At 44.2% G+C, this 17,553-nt stretch overlaps 2 protein-coding genes across 5 annotated transcripts in view; one reads left to right on the top strand and one right to left on the bottom strand.

Annotated features, from left to right (window-relative positions):
• ABCC5 (ATP binding cassette subfamily C member 5) overlaps window positions 1-8,946 on the bottom strand; it is a 167,328-nt gene extending 158,382 nt beyond the window's left edge. For all 4 annotated transcript variants that reach the window (XM_057306515.1, XM_057306519.1, XM_057306518.1 and 1 more), the window contains exon 1: window positions 8,814-8,946. The gene's annotated coding sequence lies outside the window, so the exon portion shown is untranslated. The remainder of the gene's footprint in view (window positions 1-8,813) is intronic.
• An 87-nt stretch (window positions 8,947-9,033) lies between these two features.
• On the top strand, window positions 9,034-17,553 carry EIF2B5 (eukaryotic translation initiation factor 2B subunit epsilon). The gene is made up of 16 exons (XM_026497610.4): window positions 9,034-9,270; window positions 10,290-10,414; window positions 11,254-11,439; window positions 11,533-11,710; window positions 11,988-12,068; window positions 12,285-12,362; window positions 12,631-12,943; window positions 13,996-14,141; window positions 14,367-14,508; window positions 14,631-14,732; window positions 14,915-15,022; window positions 15,225-15,315; window positions 15,615-15,738; window positions 16,318-16,443; window positions 16,859-16,969; window positions 17,122-17,553. Exons 1-16 carry the CDS (start codon window positions 9,079-9,081, stop codon window positions 17,179-17,181), a joined length of 2,163 nt encoding a protein of 720 aa, XP_026353395.2. The 5' UTR covers window positions 9,034-9,078; the 3' UTR covers window positions 17,182-17,553.

Below are 17,553 nucleotides of genomic sequence, written 5' to 3' on the forward strand. Positions count from 1 at the left end.
ACTCTCCCTCTCTCTCAAATAAATAAATCTTTAAAAAAAAAACAAAAACAAAAAAACAAAGGGACCAAGACAACTCAAAGTGGACAAAGAGGGGCACCTGGTTGGCTCAGTCAGCTAAGCATCTGCCTTCAGCTCAGGCCATGATCTCAGGGTCTTGGGATGGAGCCCCTGTCAAGCTCCCTGCTTATCGGGGAGCCTGCTTCTCCCTCTGCCTCTGCCCCTCCCCCTTGCTCCTGCTCTTGCTCACGCACTCTCTCTCTCTTTCTCAAACGAATAAAAAAAGCTTTAAAAAAATTAACTCAGGGGTAACTGGGTGGCTCAGTCAGTTAAGCGTCTGCCTTTGGCTCAGGTCATGATCCCAGGGTCCAGGGATGGAATAAACAATATCATATCTATGTATATGATCATATGTCATATGATATACACATGATATATATATGTATGTATGTGTAACTATTTTCAGAGGTGTTTTTAATTTCCAAATATATGGAATTTTCTTAATTATCTTCATGTTATTGATTTCTAACTTAATTACACTGTGGTTAGAAAACATGTTTCGTGTTGTTTTGAGTTCAAGTCCCATGTTGGGCTTAAGACTTTACATTAAAAAAAGGGGGAGGGTCTTTTTATGGGGTGCCTGGCTGGCTGGGTTGGAAGAGCATGTGACCCTTAATCTTGGGGTTATGAGTTTGAGCCCCACATTTGGTGTAGAGATTACTTAAATAAATAAAACTTAAAAAAAAAAGGAAAATGAAAAAGAAAACCTGCTTGGTGTCAAACTATAATGTACACATGAATCCTCCGGGGATCTTGTCAAAATGCAGATTTTGACCCAGGAGATTTGGAGGGGGCCCAGAATTTTTACTTTTTTTTTTTTTTTTTTTTTTTAGTAGGCTTCATGCCCAGTGTGGGCCTCAGACTCAGGACCCTGAGATCAAGAGTCACACAATCTACCAACTGACCAGCCAGGTGCCACTGAGCTTATACATTTCTAACAGGCTTTTACGTGATACTGAAGATGCTCTAAGGACCATACTTTTCAAGGAAAGGGTCTGTATAACACCAATTCCTTGATATCTGTTGAGATTTCCTTTATGTGTGGTTAATGTTCACAAACATTCCACAGGAATCTGGAAATAATGTGTATTATTGGGGCCCCTGGGTGGCTCAGTCGGTTGAATGTCTGCCTTTGGCTCGGGTCATGATCCCGGGGTCCTGGGATCAAGCCCCGCATCAGGATCCCTGCTCAGTGGGGAGCCTGCTTCTCCCTCTCCCTCTGCCTGCCACTCCCCCTGCTTGTGCTCTCACTCTCTCGCCTCTCTCTCTCTGTCAAAATAAATAAATAAAGCATTTTTTAAAAAATAATGTGTGTTATTCCTTTACTGAATGGTGTTCTGTTTATATCTATTAAATCAATATGGTTAATTGTGATATTCAAGTCTTCTGTATCCTTATTCATTTATCTTTTTGATCTACCAAATACTGAGAGAGATATTTAAAATCTTTTTTTTTAAGATTTTTTATTTATTTATTCGACAGAGACAGAGACAGCCAGCGAGAGAGGGAACACAAGCAGGGGGAGTGGGAGAGGAAGAAGCAGGCTCCCAGCGGAAGAGCCCAACGTGGGGCTCGATCCCACAACGCCGGGATCACGCCCTGAGCCAAAGGCAGATGCTTAACCGCTGTGCCACCCAGGCGCCCCTGAAATCTTTTACTACGATGGTGGATTTGTCAATTATTTCTTGTAGTTTTGTCAATTTTTACTTCATATGCTTTGAAGCTTCATTTTTAGGTGCACAGAATTTGAAATATTTTATCTTCCTGGCAAATTAAAGGTGACCATTTCAATTTCTAGTAAAATTTACCAACAGATTTGTTTTGAACAGTATTTGCCTCGTGTACCTTTTTTCATCTTTTTACTTTCAGCTTTTCTGAGTCCTTATGTTTAGATGTGTTGATTGTAAACAGTACATTGTTGAATTTTAGTTTTTGATCCAGTTTTCACATGAATAATAATATTTTAGAATGTTTGAACTCTAATCATCACCTTCCTGACTTATCTGTACAGTTTAGCTCTTTCTTTTTTAACCCCCTCAATTTATTTTTTTTATTTTAATTTTTTTTTATTGTATTATGTTAGTCACCATACAGTACATCCCTGGTTTCCGATGTAAAGTTCGATGATTCATTAGTTGCGTGTAACACCCAGTGCACCATGCAATACGTGCCCTCCTTACTACCCCTCACCAGTCTATCCCATTCCCCCATCCCCCTCCCTTCTGAGGCCCTCAGTTTGTTTCTCATAGTCCATAGTCTCTCATGTTTCATTCCCCCTTCTGATTACCCCCCCTTCTTTATCTCTTTCTTCCCCTACTGAACTTCCTAGTTCTTATGTTCCATAAATGAGAGAAATCATATGATAATTGTCTTTCTCTGCTTGAGTTATTTCACTTAGCATTATCTCCTCCAGTGCCGTCCATGTTGCAGCAAATGTTGAGAATTCGTTCTTTCTGATAGCTGAGTAATATTCCATTGTATATATGGACCACAACTTCTTAATCCAGTCATCCTTTGAAGGGCATCTAGGCTCCTTCCACGATTTAGCTATTGTGGACAATGCTGCTATGAACATTGGGGTGCATATGGCCCTTCTCTTCACTATGTCTGTATCTTTGGTAACCCCCTCAATTTAGACATTGATATTATTTTATATCATCAATATTTGTTTAGATTTACTAACACATTTACAATTTTTTTTTTTACTAGATCTTCCACTCTGCATCTCAGACCTTTGTTCTGAAATTTTCTCCTTCTGCTTGAGGTATATTTTTTAAGAGTGCTATTCAATATGCTGTTCAAAATGGTGGAAATAATCAATTTCTGCATTGTCCAATGTACAAGCTGCTGGCCATATGTGATTATTGAGCACTTGAAATGTGGCAATGTACTCACTGAATTTTTTATTTTATAATTTTAATTTAAATAGCCATATGTGCCTAGTGGGTACTGCCCTGGATGGTAGAACTTAAGAAGTTCCATTTAAAAAGGTCTTTTGATGATTAATTGTATGTTTTTGTTGATCTAAAAATGTATGTATTTCACCCTTGTTCCTGAAAGAATTTCTCTGGGAAGGGAATTCTTGGCTGACAATATTTTCTCTTAACACTTTAAAGATGTTATGCTGGGGCGCTTGCGTGGCTCAGTCAGCTAAATGTCTGCCTTCAGCTCAGGTCATAATCCCAGGGTCCTGGGATCAAGCCCTGCTTCGGGTTCCCTGCTCCATGGGGAGCCTGCTTCTCCTTCTCCCTCTGCCTGCTGCTCCCCCTGCTTGTGCTCGCTCTCTCTCACTCTGTCAAATAAATAAATAAAATCTTTTTTAAAATAGAATAAAATAAAATAAAGATGTTATGCTATTTTCTGGCTTCCATTTTTGCTCTAGTGAAATCAATCTAATTTTTGTTCCCCATTAGAAAATATATATTTTCTCTCTGACTGCCTTTAATCTTTTTTTGTGTTTGGTGTTTTGCGGTTCTGCCACCAGTTAGTGCCCATGGTGTTACTAACATCCTCTGGCCCACCAGCCTCGGGATTTCCTTCTTGTCCAGGTATTGGGGAAGCTCTGATTATTTCTCCAGGTAGGCTCTTTAGGAGGGAGTTATCACAGCAGAGCTGTTGGCACCTAGTGACCTGTCTCTATGGTAACCAAACATTCCAGTTTGCCAAGGACTGAGAGTTTCCTTGAGTCCAGGATGCAGGAATTTCAGTGCTAAAATTGGGATACTCCTGAACAACATGGACAGTTGGTCACCCTATCTGCTTCCTCTCCTCCACACCACAACCCTCCCCCTCCAGGAGCATATATGTCCCTTGGGGGAGACTGAATAAAGAGCAGGTAAGGTATCATGTCACATTGTTCCTACTATCCCTGCTCCATCAGGATTCAAGACTCTGATAATCAAGCCGATCCATTAGCCATACTTTCTTTCTCTTGGCAATGCTGTCTCAAGAACCCTACTGGCTCTCTCCAGAGAGAGATGGCTCTCTCCCCATCCATGAAGCTCAAGCTCATGTCTTCAAGAAAACTGGTCTCAGGGGTGCCTGGGTGGCTCAGTCAGTTAGGTGGCCGCCTTCTGCTCGGATCATGATCCCAGGGTCCTGGAATTGAGCCCCGCATGGGGCTCCCTGCGCAGGAGGGAGCCTGCTTCTCCCACTCCCTCTGCCTGCAGCTCTCTCTGCTTGTGCTCTCTCTCTCTCTCTCTCTCTCTCCCTGTCAAATAAATAAATAAAATCTTAAAACAAAACAAAGTACCTGAGTAAGTCTAAGGTAATTGCAGAAAAGGTTGGTGCACGACACAGCAATGACCTCTAGGGGGTGGTGGTGCCCAACTCCAGCACCTTATCAAGGCCCAGCCCAAGTAGAGTATATATGTGTCAATGACTTTTTCCCCTCTCCCTTCTTGTTTTGTTTCTTTTTTAAGATAGATTTTGTTTGTTTGTTTGTTTGTTTGTTTGTTTGTTTGTTTGTTTTAGAGAGAGAGAGTGGGAGAGCCCGCGTGCACATGCAAGCAGGAGATGGGGCGGAGGAAGGGAGAGAGGGAGAGAGAGAGAGAAGCAGACTCCTGGCTGAGCACGGAGCCCAAGAGTGGGCTCAATCTCACAGCTGGAGACCACAACTTGAGCAGAATCAAGGGCCTGATGCTTAATGGACTAAGCCACCCAGGCACTCCTTCCCTTAAGTTTTTGAGTGAAGTTTCTTTTTAATAATCCCAGCCTGTTTTGACTGAGCTATAGAAAGTTTATAGGATATTTTTTCCTCAACTCTCAGCCTGGAAGACAAAGGGGATTGTTATACCTATAGAAACTAGTTTTATCGCTGGAGGTGATAGTGAAGATTGGGGGGAGGACAGATAGGAGAGAACTCAGACCTTTAGTTATTCTGTCATTTTCTAACAAGGTAGGACATGAACAGTAAAAACTTCAGCTATCCTATAACACATTTAGAACCCTCAACTTTCAGAACAACGACTCCAGATCCAAAAGTAACTAGAAAAATAAACAACACTTGTGGCAGTGAACAATCGGCTCTGATTACTAAGCCACAAGTAACCCCAGCTGAGAAGCACAAAAGGCTCTAAGATTTACTGTCAAAGTGTTCTAATCCACCAGATTGATGCATGCAATCACCAGAGCCCTGACTCTTTAGCAATGCCTAGAAACGGCCAGCTCTGTGCATGTATCAAGGGTACCTGGCAGGGGACATATCCTACCATTATTTTGCCATCTCTGTAATAGAACCTAAAGAGGGAAAAAAACGTGTCATTTAAAAGTTGAAAGAAAACATAGGAGAAAAACCTCATGACATTGGATTTGGCAATGATTTCTTGGATAAGACACCAAAAGTAGAGGTAACAACAACAACAAAAAAACCCAGATAAATTGTACTTCACCAAAGTGAAAACTTCTGTGGATCAAAGGGCATTATCAACAGAGTGAAAAGGCAACCCATGGAATGGGAGAAAATATTTGCAAATAATATATCCGGTAAGAAATGGATATCCAGAATATATAAAGAACTCCTACAACTTAAAAAAAAATTTTTTTTAGTGGTCAAATAGACCATTTCTCAAAAGATACACAACAGACATGAATAGACCAGAATGCTGGTTGCCAGAGCTGAGGACAGATGGGAATGAGGAGTTATTGTTTAATGAGCACAGAGCTTTAGTTCTGCAACATGAAAACAGTTCTATGGATGGATGGTGATGACAGTAGCACAACAATGTGAATGGCGTTAACACTACTGAACTGTGCGCTTAAAAATGGTTAAGATGGGAAATTTTATGTTCTGTGTATTTTACCACAGTTAAAAAAACAAAACAAAAAAACCCATGAGCCTCAGCTTGGGAGAGCCTGAAATTACTTTTATGCATTTGCTTAAAGTTGTCTCATCAGACTCTCACTTACTGACTAGCAACAACCAGCTAGTCATTCAGCAAATATTTCTTGAGCATGTGCCATGTGCCAAGTATTCCTCTAGACACCTGGGATACAGTAGTGAATAAAACAGATGGAAAGCCCTGATTTTCACAGAGAAATTTACATTCGAAACTGATATTCAAGACCCATTTTGAAACCGTATTGCTGATACATTTAATTTACAAAAAGAACCAGAACTGATAGTTGACCAAAGAAATGCAAATGGTCTTTTAACATGTGAAACGATGTTCAACATTTCTCAAAATAAGAGAAATGAAAATTAAAACGACACTTCTTTTCCCTCTATGGATTGGCAGAAACTCCGAATTGTTGACAACATACTCTGTTGGTGAGGCTGTAGGGAAAGTACTCCCATACATAGCTGTTGTAAGGACAAAAAGATACATTTTCCATGGATAGCAATTATGTAACAATTAAACAATTAAGCCTCAGCAGGCTTCCCAGTGAGTTCAACAGCATATCATTTGCCATGGGAATTATATCCAATTTGAACCACTCTTCTTTAAGAAGGTATTCTAAGAAATGAATGCAAATTTATAAAGATATCAATAGGAGGATGCTTGTTGCAGCATCACCTGTAATAGCAAAACTGCACCAAAAAATTAAAAAAAAAAAATCTGAACGTTTATCAACACACTCTCTTTCAAACAAAAAAACAAGATCTTTGGAAAAGGAAAGAAAATTTTTTAAAAACAATAACTCCCCATTTCCTTGTCCCAGCCAGCCCCTAGCAACCACAATTCTATCTCTAATCGCTCTTCTACATACCTCATATAAATGGAATCATACAGTATTTGTCTTTTTGTGACTGGCTTATGTCATTTAGCATAATGTCCTCAAGGTTCATCCATGCTATAGCTTATGTCAGAATTTCCTTCCTTTTTAAGGCTGAATAATATTCTGTCATATGTATATCTCATATTTTGTTTATCCACTTGTTTGTCAATGGACATTTGGTTTGATTTCCATGTTTTAGCTATTGTGAATAATGATGCCATGAACATGGGTGTATAAATATCTGAGTCCCCATTTGCAGTTTTTTGCGTTATATATCCAGAAGTAGAATTGCTGAATCATATTGTAATTCTATATTCAATCTTTTGAAGAACCACTGTCCTGTTTTCCACAGCGGCTATACTGTTTTACATTCTCACCAACGGTGTACAAGGATTCCAATTTCCCCACATCCTCACTAACACTTGTTATTTTCTGTTTTGTTTTGGTTTGGTTTTTTGATAGTGGCCATCCCAATGGATGTGAGGTGACATCTCATTGCACTTTTGATTTGTAATTCCCTAATGTTTAGTGATGTTGAGCATTTTTTCATGTACTTTATTGGCCATTTGTATATCTTTTTTTGAAAAATGTTTATTCAAGAACTTGACACATTTTTGTTTGGATTGTTGTTGTTGTTGTTGTTGTTGTTGTTGAGTTGATTAGGTTTTGAAGCAAATATTCTCTCTGGGACCCATCCATTAAAAACCTCATCTATCCAGTTACCTGTCTACAGAATTAGAAGGCCTGGATTTATCACTCACCACTTTCCTGGATCACAAGAGTCATTTAAAAATGTCTAAAATTGGACCTACTTTCCATATGCTTCACCACCACCACTACCAGCATCACCCCACCTCCGTGTGTGCATGCACCCACAAATCACTAGTCCAATTTGGTCATCCTTTTTTTCTCTCTCTCTCTCTCTCTTTCTGCCTATGGATTTGTAGGACAGTAGAACACCATTCTCTTCTATGTACATAAATTTAATCAAAAACTTTTACTGAGTTGCCTTCTGCCTCTCCTTCTCCAGGCTAAATTTTCTAAAATCCTTAAGAAATGGTTTTTGCCCAGCACTCTCTCATTCACTAGTATGGGGAAGAAATGAAAGATCTCCCTGGTCCTACGTGGAAACAACAAATCTAAGCTTTCTGAACCTCACATCCCAACACGCAACGTTTGCAGAAACTTTGCACGGTAAGCGATGGAATTCGGACCGTTCTGGGCAGAAAGGGCGCCGGTGCCTTGCTGGAAAGCTCCTGACCTACAAAGGACGCCCGAGCTGCGTTGCCTCGCTTCTACCGGGAACCCACGGTCTGGCTCCTCAGCAGGCCTGGTTTTCTCCCTGCAACCACCGCCTTTTGCCCCAATCCTCCAGCATCTCCCGAGCCTAGGGCTTTGCGCCTCTGTGCTCGCAGCTGCTTCCGCCTCCAAGGCTTAACTCCAGTCTCACTCAACTTTATGGTGTTCTTGGATGCACCTCAACTCCACTCTAAGACAGAGCAGGGTTTCAATAAATGCTGATAGGCCGAATGAACGAAGAAATGAAGAACTCATTAAATAATTTTTATCCCTACATAACTTGGCAGAAAGACTGTGGAACTGTGAAGTGGGACAGATCGGGTTCCAATACCAGTTCTTCCACTTGGTAGCAGGGGGAAGTTTACCCCTCTGAGAGTTCAAGAAACGAACGAATGAATAAGATGTTCTGGCAGAAACGTGTGAAGAATTAAATGACTTAATGCTTGTATCGTCAAACCTGGCCACCAGAATTACTACTCTCCCTACTCTACCACGTTCTGTATTTAGGCAGACTGTGAGTCTCCTGAGGGAAGGGGATGTCTGACTGGATTCTGAGCTCCCCAAGGTGCCGGGTCACATTTAAGTGACTAGAATGTAGATGGAGGACTACAATTGTTAACATGCTCCGGGCAAGGAAGATTACATATTCTGAATGGATCTGGCCCCTTCGCAGAGACCCCAAGTCCTGCCACCCCTCAAGAATCTCAGCTTGTTCGCGTACAAATGAAGGCCTACTATACCTGCAAATCGAGTCTGTGGTCCATAGGACTCCACCCCACCCGCGCCTCAAACCGCGGAGCCAGCCTGCGGCGCACAGCTTGCTCCTCCCAGCTCACACCTCAGCCAGGGCCGGCGCCTAGGGTACACGCCTGCGCACTGCTCTCTCCTCGTCTCCTCCCTCCCTCCCCTCTTTAGTCCAACGCGTTTCGAGCGCTGGGCCCTTTTTGTCCCCTACTGCGAGCGGTGTCAGTTTCCGTGCGGAAGTGGTGGCCGTGAGGGAAGAAGATGGCGGCGACTGCCCCTGGTGCGGTGGCTAATCGGGCCAACAAGCGCAGCGGCCCTGGGCCGGGAGGCGGCGGCAGCGGCGGCGGGGGAGCCAAAGGGACGGAGGAGGAACCGCCGCCGCCGCTGCAAGCAGTTCTGGTAGCAGATAGCTTCAATCGCCGCTTCTTCCCCATCTCCAAGGACCAACCTCGGGTGAGCGTCGCACGCGAGAGCAGCCAGAGGGCCCGAAGGTGGCCGGGCTAGAGCAGGTTATCCTTTCGGTTGCCTAGTGAGGAGTGCTCTGGCAGATAGGCACTCGTAGTCCTGGCCACCTGAGGTTGGAAGGCATGCAGAGGGCTAAATGTAGAAGCAAAGCTTTACACGGGGATTCAATGCCTCAAACGGAAGCTGTGATGCCTGTAATTGTGCAGTGGAAAAAGATCCCTGGGTGTATGGGAACGATACTTCCTTTTGCCTGCAAAAGGGAAGTCATATGCCTAGGAAAAAAAGGAGACTGGTAACAGTCTAATCCCATAGTAACAGAGATCTTGAATCTCGGAGGGTGTGCTTTTTTTCTTTCTTTCTAGGTTTTAATGACAGCCGGTGTCATCTGTCAAAAGGAGGACAGAACAGGTTTAGTAGCTGGTTGGCTACAGCCAACCCATATTGTCTAGATGCTGGGGAATTGAACCGAGTTAATTTTAGGGATTGCTGGGTCGCTCAACAGTCCCCAGTTCAGTCAAAGACAGGGAGCTGCATTCAGTTCAGGAAAAATCCTAACTCCCCCACTCCTCCCAAAAAACCTAATGGCTGTTCATCTGGGACAAGTGATGGGGTTGGCTAGCCTCTGACTCCCATTAGAAAGGGATCAAGGAAGGAAATTTTAAGGGGAAAATGCCCTTTTCATTGCTTAAGTTTCTGGAGATATGATTGATTTTTAGTATTTTCCTTTGCCAAGGTGGCCAGCTGTTCTGTAGCAGCTATGTCCAGTGCTAAGCAAATAGATTCCGTGCTTACTATTAGATTCTCACTGTAGATTCTTGTGCTTAGATGATGCCATGAACATCAAAGGCAGGGGCCCGATTACTTTTAACTTGAAAAGATAAAGTAAAACGATGGTGTTTGGAAACACTGGTAGGGAATTATAAAATGTGCTTAAGTGGAGGAAAGAATAGTATCCAGAGGCCCTTCCTGGATTGAAGACTTCAGACTTTTCATCTTCTACCCTCCAGGTCCTGTTGCCACTGGCCAATGTGGCACTAATAGACTACACTCTGGAATTTCTGACTGCTACAGGTGTACAGGAAACCTTTGTCTTTTGTTGCTGGAAGGCTGCTCAAATCAAGGAACATTTACTGTAAGACTCTGCAACTTTTCTTTCCATGTTTCACTATTTTTTCCAGTTTCCTTAGGATGGTTGTAACTAAATAAGGGGAAATTCTGAGGGAAAAAAATATATCTATTTGGATTCCATCATAAGAACCAAGGGCCTTCTCTTCACTTATCAGGAGGTGAGCAGCTAAAGTTGTAACAAAGATTAAAGAACAGCATTTGGATTTTTTCTGAATCTTACTTACAAAGTTTGGTCCCATAGGTTTTGCTTTTATTTAATGGCTCTGGTATGGAAGTTACAAGAGTAACATCTTTGTTTTTCCATTGAGCTTCTAAATATTGAGCTCTTACTCATCTTTGTATTCCCAGTGCCTACCTTAGTACAAAGTACATAGTAAACAATTAACACATGTTTGATGAAATCTTCTTGAAAAAGAGTGAATATCAGAATTAATGAAGTTCAGGGTAATAAAGACTGGGATATTAGTATGGTGTCCTTTAGACAGTTTCTAAATTTGGTTTGGACTTTGGATGGCAAGAAGTGGCATGGAAAGTGTGTTCCCAGGATATTTTGTATTCTCTAAATCTCAGCAGGATTTTGAATTCAAATCCATGTTAGGGGATAGGTGTCAGGGAATGGAGAAGAAATAACCATGTTTCTCTAACCCATAAAACAAGACTGGTGACACAGGATGCTGAAACCATTAATTATAGTTCATAAATCTCTTTGAAGTAGAGGAGGCTGTCAGGAACCCAAAAAAGCCATAGAGCAGGGGTGTGAATGTTGAATGGGTGAGCAAAATAGGGAAACTCTACATGCTCTTTATGCTTGATTTGCTCATTCCACTCATCCCCTTCCTTTAGGAAATCCAAGTGGTGCCGCCCTACATCCCTCAATGTGGTTCGAATAATTACGTCAGAATTATATCGATCACTGGGGGATGTTCTCCGAGATGTTGATGCCAAGGCCTTGGTGCGCTCTGACTTCCTTCTGGTGTATGGGGACGTCGTCTCAAACATCAATATTACCAGAGCCCTGGAAGAACACAGGTCAGGATGGGAAGGTGGTAGGGACAAAGGGTTTGTGACCAGCAGAGCCCTAAGACTGCTGTTTTGCTCCTCTCTCCCTCCTATACTTTATAGATTGAGGCGGAAGCTAGAAAAAAACGTATCTGTGATGACAATGATCTTCAAAGAATCCTCCCCTAGCCACCCAACTCGTTGCCACGAGGACAATGTGGTAGTGGCTGTGGATAGTGCCACAAACCGGGTTCTCCATTTCCAGAAGACCCAAGGCCTTCGACGGTTTTCTTTTCCTCTGGTGTGTGGGTATCTGGGGTCCTTGAGGTGGGAGAGTTATTGGCTTCAGCAGGAGACAGGTGAAAGTCCTTATACTGGGTGCCTGGATGGCTCAGTCGGTTAAGCATCTGCCTTCAGCTCAGGTCATGATCTCAGGATCCTGGGATTGAGCCCCCATCAGGCTCCCTGCTCAGCAGGAAGCCTGCTCCTCCCTCTGCCCCTCCCCCTGTGCTCTCTCTCTCAAATAAGTAAATAGAATCTTAAAAAAATAATAAAATCTTGATACCTTCTCCCCACAGAGTTTGTTCCAGGGCAGCAGAGATGGAGTAGAGATTCGCTATGATTTACTGGACTGTTACATCAGCATCTGCTCTCCTCAGGTGAGCTTTTCAGGCCCAGGGATGCACATCCAAAGAGTAGAACTTTGAGTTCCACAGTAAATAGGTGCTGTCATACTGATTCCAGTAGCCCATTGGGAACCTTTTTGGGATTCTGGCCTTTGTCCAACTATCATAGGGTCTGATAGGTCTGTAGGGACTTATTTTTGTTTCCAGAGGATAGCACTCACCTTGGCCCCACCCAACTTCCCCCCACAGGTGGCTCAACTCTTTACAGATAACTTTGACTACCAAACTCGAGATGACTTTGTGCGAGGCCTGTTAGTGAATGAAGAGGTAAGAAAAGGCTCCTGGGCCTCTTTAGAAGAGGGCTATGATAGTATCCCAGGCTGATAACTTTTGGTCCCATTTTGTGTTTTACTGAGCCTTAGGATGAAGGAAAAGAGCTGCAGCAGAGAGGGAATCAGACACAAAGAAAAATTTTGTCCATTTGGCTATGACATTGAGGGGCAGATGGGAACTTAAGGTTAAAAAGAGTTGTACCTGGGTGTGTTCTTCCTCTTTTACTTGCTTGGGGTACCTCCCTTTCCTTCTCCTCATTCAGATCCTAGGAAACCAGATCCACATGCATGTGACAACGAGGGAATATGGTGCCCGGGTCTCCAACCTGCACATGTATGCGGCAGTCTGCGCTGATGTCATCCGCCGATGGGTCTACCCTCTCACCCCAGAAGCAAACTTCACTGACAACACAACCCAGAGCTGCACTCATTCCCGACATAACATTTACCGAGGGTCTGAAGTCAGCCTGGGCCATGGCAGCATCCTGGAGGAAAACGTGCTTCTGGGTTCTGGCACTGTCATTGGCAGCAATTGCTTTATCACCAACAGTGTCATTGGCCCTGGCTGCCACATCGGTGAGCACAGGTGGGGAAGTCAGGGTGATCACCCGAGGAGCAGGAACCCGGGAGGGTGGAGGCGGGTAAGAGAAGGATACAGAGGGACAGTCCCTGAGAATAAGGAACTAGAGTGGCTACCTTAATAAAGGAGGGAATGAGGATGTGAAATTTGTGGCCTTTAATTTGTGGCCTGTGAGCCTCTTATTGGGTGACTCTTCTCATTCCAGAGTACCCTATTCACATTCAGGACCAAGTGGATAATTAACATGCAATCATAATATCTGTGTGGTGCCTTGCAGTTTACAAAGGGCTTTTGCATACATTGTTTCATTTATCCTCACAAAAACCTTGTGAAGTAGGTATTATTTATCTCCAGCTTATAGCCAAGCAAACAGGCTCAAAGAGGCTATCTCCCTCACGGTCATAGCTAATGAGAGGTGGTGCTAGAACTTGAATCTAAGTATTCTAAGACCATTGTTCTTTTTACTCAAACATACCTGCCTGGTTGGCCTCTTGGTAACTCACTTTAGTTGTAGGAATGTGGTGCTCCTAATGGAACTGCCTCTTTAAAAGAACAATAAGGTTCTAATTCTAAAACGTACGAGAAGAGGGGTTCCTGGCTGGCTCAGTTGGTAGAGCATGTAACTCTTGATGTTGGGTTTGTGAGTTTGAGCCCCACGTTGGGTATAGAGATTACTTAAACTCTTTAAAAAAATAAATTAAAATGTACAAGAAGAGATGGGAAATTTTAGTTCTACTTCTAGATATGTGGATATGATTCTAATAAGGTTCTTGAGTTCAAGGGGATCCCCATATATCTTGAAGGTTCTCAGGTTCTGAAGTCCGGTATGTAGTCTGTGATTGTTGTAAACCTGGTAGAGGATGGTCATGCTAACCACTGTTCTATGCTCAGGCTGGAGTGTAGAGGGGGAGAGGGTGTTTCTGGTGAATTGGGGGATGGAGTATCAGAACTGGGTGGGAGCCGTGCTGGTATCAGTCAGCCCTGTCCTCCAGGAATGGCCCTGGTCTGGAATCCTGAGTGACCAGGAGTACTTCCTGTCCTGAGCCAGGTGATAACGTGGTGCTGAACCAGGCCTACCTGTGGCGGGGTGTCCAAGTAGCTGCTGGAGCGCGGATCCATCAGTCTCTGCTCTGTGACAATGCTAAAGTCAAGGAACAAGTTACACTGAAGCCACGCTGTGTCCTCACTTCCCAGGTGAGACCTGCTCAGTATTGCACAAAGACCCCAAACTGAGTAGTGGTCATGCTGAGCCAGAGGGTCTTTATGTCCACCCATGATCCAGCCCTGAACTGAGAGTCCAAATCCAGTGGATTCATGTGTCTTCTAGTTAGCTTAGTAAAAATCACTCCCATTGTCAGGATCTACCATTCCCCAACACACTAATGAAGCTGTGCCACCCACTCTTTTTGTGTCCGCTAGGTGGTAGTGGGCCCAGACATCACGCTGCCTGAGGGCTCGGTGATCTCTTTGCACCCACCAGATGCAGAGGAGGATGAGGATGATGGCCAATTCAGTGACGATTCTGGGGCTAACCAAGAAAAGGAGAAAGTGAAGCAGAAAGGTGTGAGGTTAATCAGGTGTGGGGCATCTGTGTGTCTCTCTGCCCCACGGGAAAACCAGTGTTTCCTCCTGAAGGGATTGTGCTTCTCCTGTGTGTTCACTAAAGATCACTGCCTTTTTCAGGTTACAATCCAGCAGAAGTCGGAATTTCTGGCCAGGGCTACCTCTGGAAAGCTGCAGACATAAACGTGGAGGAGGAAGAGGAACTACGACAGAATCTGTGGGGTGAGCTAGGCCTTATTCCTGTCACCACCACCACCCCCCCAGTCAGAATATTTTGATGACAAGTGAATGCTTCACAATCTGACTTGTTCATTACATTCTTCATTCAGACAGCGCAGATAAATTCCTCTCTGTCAACAGCTCTTGCCTTACTTTTCTTTTTTCTCACCCTTATGGGTTCTCAGGACTCACAATCAACGTGGAAGAAGAGAGTGAAACTGAAAGTGAGCAGAGTATGGATTCTGAGGAGCTAGACAGCCGAGCAGGCTCCCCACAGATGGATGACATCAAAGGTAATTGGCCAGGAGATTTCCCAGGGAAATCCAGCAGTGTCCTGGGACAAGAGAAGAAAACCTCCAGTTTATTCTTTGTCTAGATCAACTAGTCAAAGACTTGTGTTTCTCCCAGAAGGGTTTGGTATAAAGTCAGGACTGGAGAACTTAAAGCATTCTGGAGTGTTATTGGTTCATGAACTTATTTGTGCTTTGATTGCAGTGTTCCAGAATGAAGTCCTGGGAACACTACAGCGGGGCAAGGAAGAGAACATTTCTTGTGACAATCTAGTCCTAGAGATCAACTCTCTCAAGTAAGAGCAGCCCTCCCTCTTCTCCTCTTCTCTGGGTAATCCCAGCAGGTAGACGTTCTCTCCTGTTTCTTTCCCAAATAGGAACCGATTCCCTCAGCATCCCAGATGGGCAAGGCCAGTAGCATTAGGAGCAAGGAGAGCATTAGGTTCTGGCCTCAGCACAGACTTCCCCCTGCCAAAGCCCTCCCCTTGCATGTTGTTCCAGCCGACTTCTCACCCAGTGTCCTGCCAAAGTCATAATCCTACCGCAGGCTAAAAGGGCCAGTGAAGGCCCTTGTGTCAGCCCTGTCTCCCCACAGGTATGCCTACAACATAAGCCTAAAGGAAGTGATGCAGGTACTGAGCCACGTGGTCCTGGAGTTCCCCCTGCAACAAACGGATTCCCTGCTGGACCCAAACCGTTACTGTGCCCTGCTGCTTCCTGTGAGCAAAAATCGGGGCTGGGTACAAGGGATTGGGTGGAGGCAGATCCACGTCCTTGCCATGTTTCACTTTAAAGGATATAGGGAGTAGAAGGTCTTATTGTGGATATGTGTTACTTGTGGTTCCTTTCTCCTTGCCTTTGGATGCAGATTGGGTACTAGAGCAGGTGTGGCTGGTCCAGAGGAGTCAAGTTAGGTTCAATACTGAGCGCTCTTTGAGACTCCAGGGTTCAGACCATGCTAGACCCTAAAGGTATGCCCAGAATAGACCTGGACTTTTACATTCTCCGACTGAAATAATTTGACCCAGAAAGAGATCAACCTTTAGGCTGGTAATAGGTATTTTGAGGCAGCCTGTAGCACCCGACCTCCTTTCACTTTCCCTGGGAAATCTTTTCTTTCTCGCCAACGCTGACTGCCAGCAACTCCCAAGTCCCTCTGACATGATTCCTCAGGCCTATATCATTTCCCTCTTGTTTGCTCATATCCTGAAAGTCCCACGTTTTCAATATTGTTTGCTATCGGGATATAGGTGCATGCTCAGGAATATATTGCGTCTCTCTTCTCCTTTCTTCCGTAGCTGCTCAAGTCCTGGAGCCCTGTTTTTAGGAACTACATAAAGCGTGCAGCTGATCATTTGGAAGCATTGGCAGCCATTGAGGACTTCTTCCTGGAACATGAAACTCTTAGTACTTCCATGGCCAAGGTGAATACCACCTTAAGCCCCAGAGTTCTGGATTTGCTTTGAAACAGACCTTGGCTACCTCCATGGAGACACAAAACAGGCTGACATGAATCCAGTATGAGATTTGATTAATAGCACCATCCACCCCTATTGTGCTGATTGCTGGGATAGTACAGCTGGGAGCCAGGCTGGTAAGGCAGCCATTTGGGGATTATCCTGGGGACCCAGCAATAGTTCCAGAAGTTATACCTGTCCCAGTAGCAGAGTGAAAAACTCATTTTTTGCCTGTTTTAAAAGCAACTGCTTGATGTTTTAAAGGAAGCCGACAATCTGATAGAGAGAGGTGTTAAGATCTTGCCTCCTCTTCCTCTGTTGTCTGTTATATCTTGCTGGATTCTGCAAGATCCCTGAGATCTCTTCTGCTGGCTTTCTGCAGGTACTCATGGCTTTCTACCAGCTGGAGATCCTGGCTGAGGAAACAATCCTGAGCTGGTTCAGCCAAAAGGATATGACTGACAAGGGCCGGCAATTGCGCAAGAACCAACAGGTGAGACAGGCCTCCCTCTTGTCACCACGGTGGTTGTTTGGTCCCCTGGCTCTTGGCCACAGACTCCAGGGGGTTGGTCCCTGAGACTCTGTGGCTGTTAAAGCTGTTTATATGCCCCTCCCTCAGTAGCTCTCCACTCTGCTTCCTTACAGCTGCTGAGGTTCATCCAGTGGCTAAAAGAGGCAGAAGAGGAGTCATCTGAAGATGACTGAAGTTGTACTGCCTGCTTCTATGGGTGTGGTTGATAGCCCTCCTGGCTTCTGGGCCAGAGCAAATGAGACGCTAGTTGCAGAAGGATGAGTGACCACCATCCAAGCTGAGACTTAAAGGAGCAGAGGCTGGAACTACAGTATTCTTCCCACCGCCAGCAACCATGTGCCTCCCATCCTGACCACGGAGTTGGGAAAAGGGAAGTTGGGCTGCAACGAAGCTCTGCCTAAGGAGGAGCAAGGCAGGCCCTGCAGTTAGAGAAAGCCTAGAGAAACAGTTTTGTGCTCTGGCTTTCCCTCAGGGAATAGCAGAGAGCAGCTGGCCCTTTCTGCTGCTTGTATTTGTTAATATTAAAAAAGAGAGAGGGGGATGTA

Source organism: Ursus arctos, unplaced genomic scaffold (assembly GCF_023065955.2).
Source record: "Ursus arctos isolate Adak ecotype North America unplaced genomic scaffold, UrsArc2.0 scaffold_4, whole genome shotgun sequence".
Taxonomy (NCBI): domain Eukaryota; kingdom Metazoa; phylum Chordata; class Mammalia; order Carnivora; family Ursidae; genus Ursus; species Ursus arctos.

Bases quoted from the DNA above. Each gene is read 5' to 3' on its own strand.
- EIF2B5 (XM_026497610.4), top strand. From the start codon at position 9,079: ATGGCGGCGACTGCCCCTGGTGCGGTGGCTAATCGGGCCAACAAGCGC. The intron at 14,142-14,366 runs GTGAGACCTGCT...TGTGTCCGCTAG, and splicing joins GCTGTGTCCTCACTTCCCAG to GTGGTAGTGGGCCCAGACAT. The intron at 16,970-17,121 runs GTGAGACAGGCC...GCTTCCTTACAG, and splicing joins AATTGCGCAAGAACCAACAG to CTGCTGAGGTTCATCCAGTG.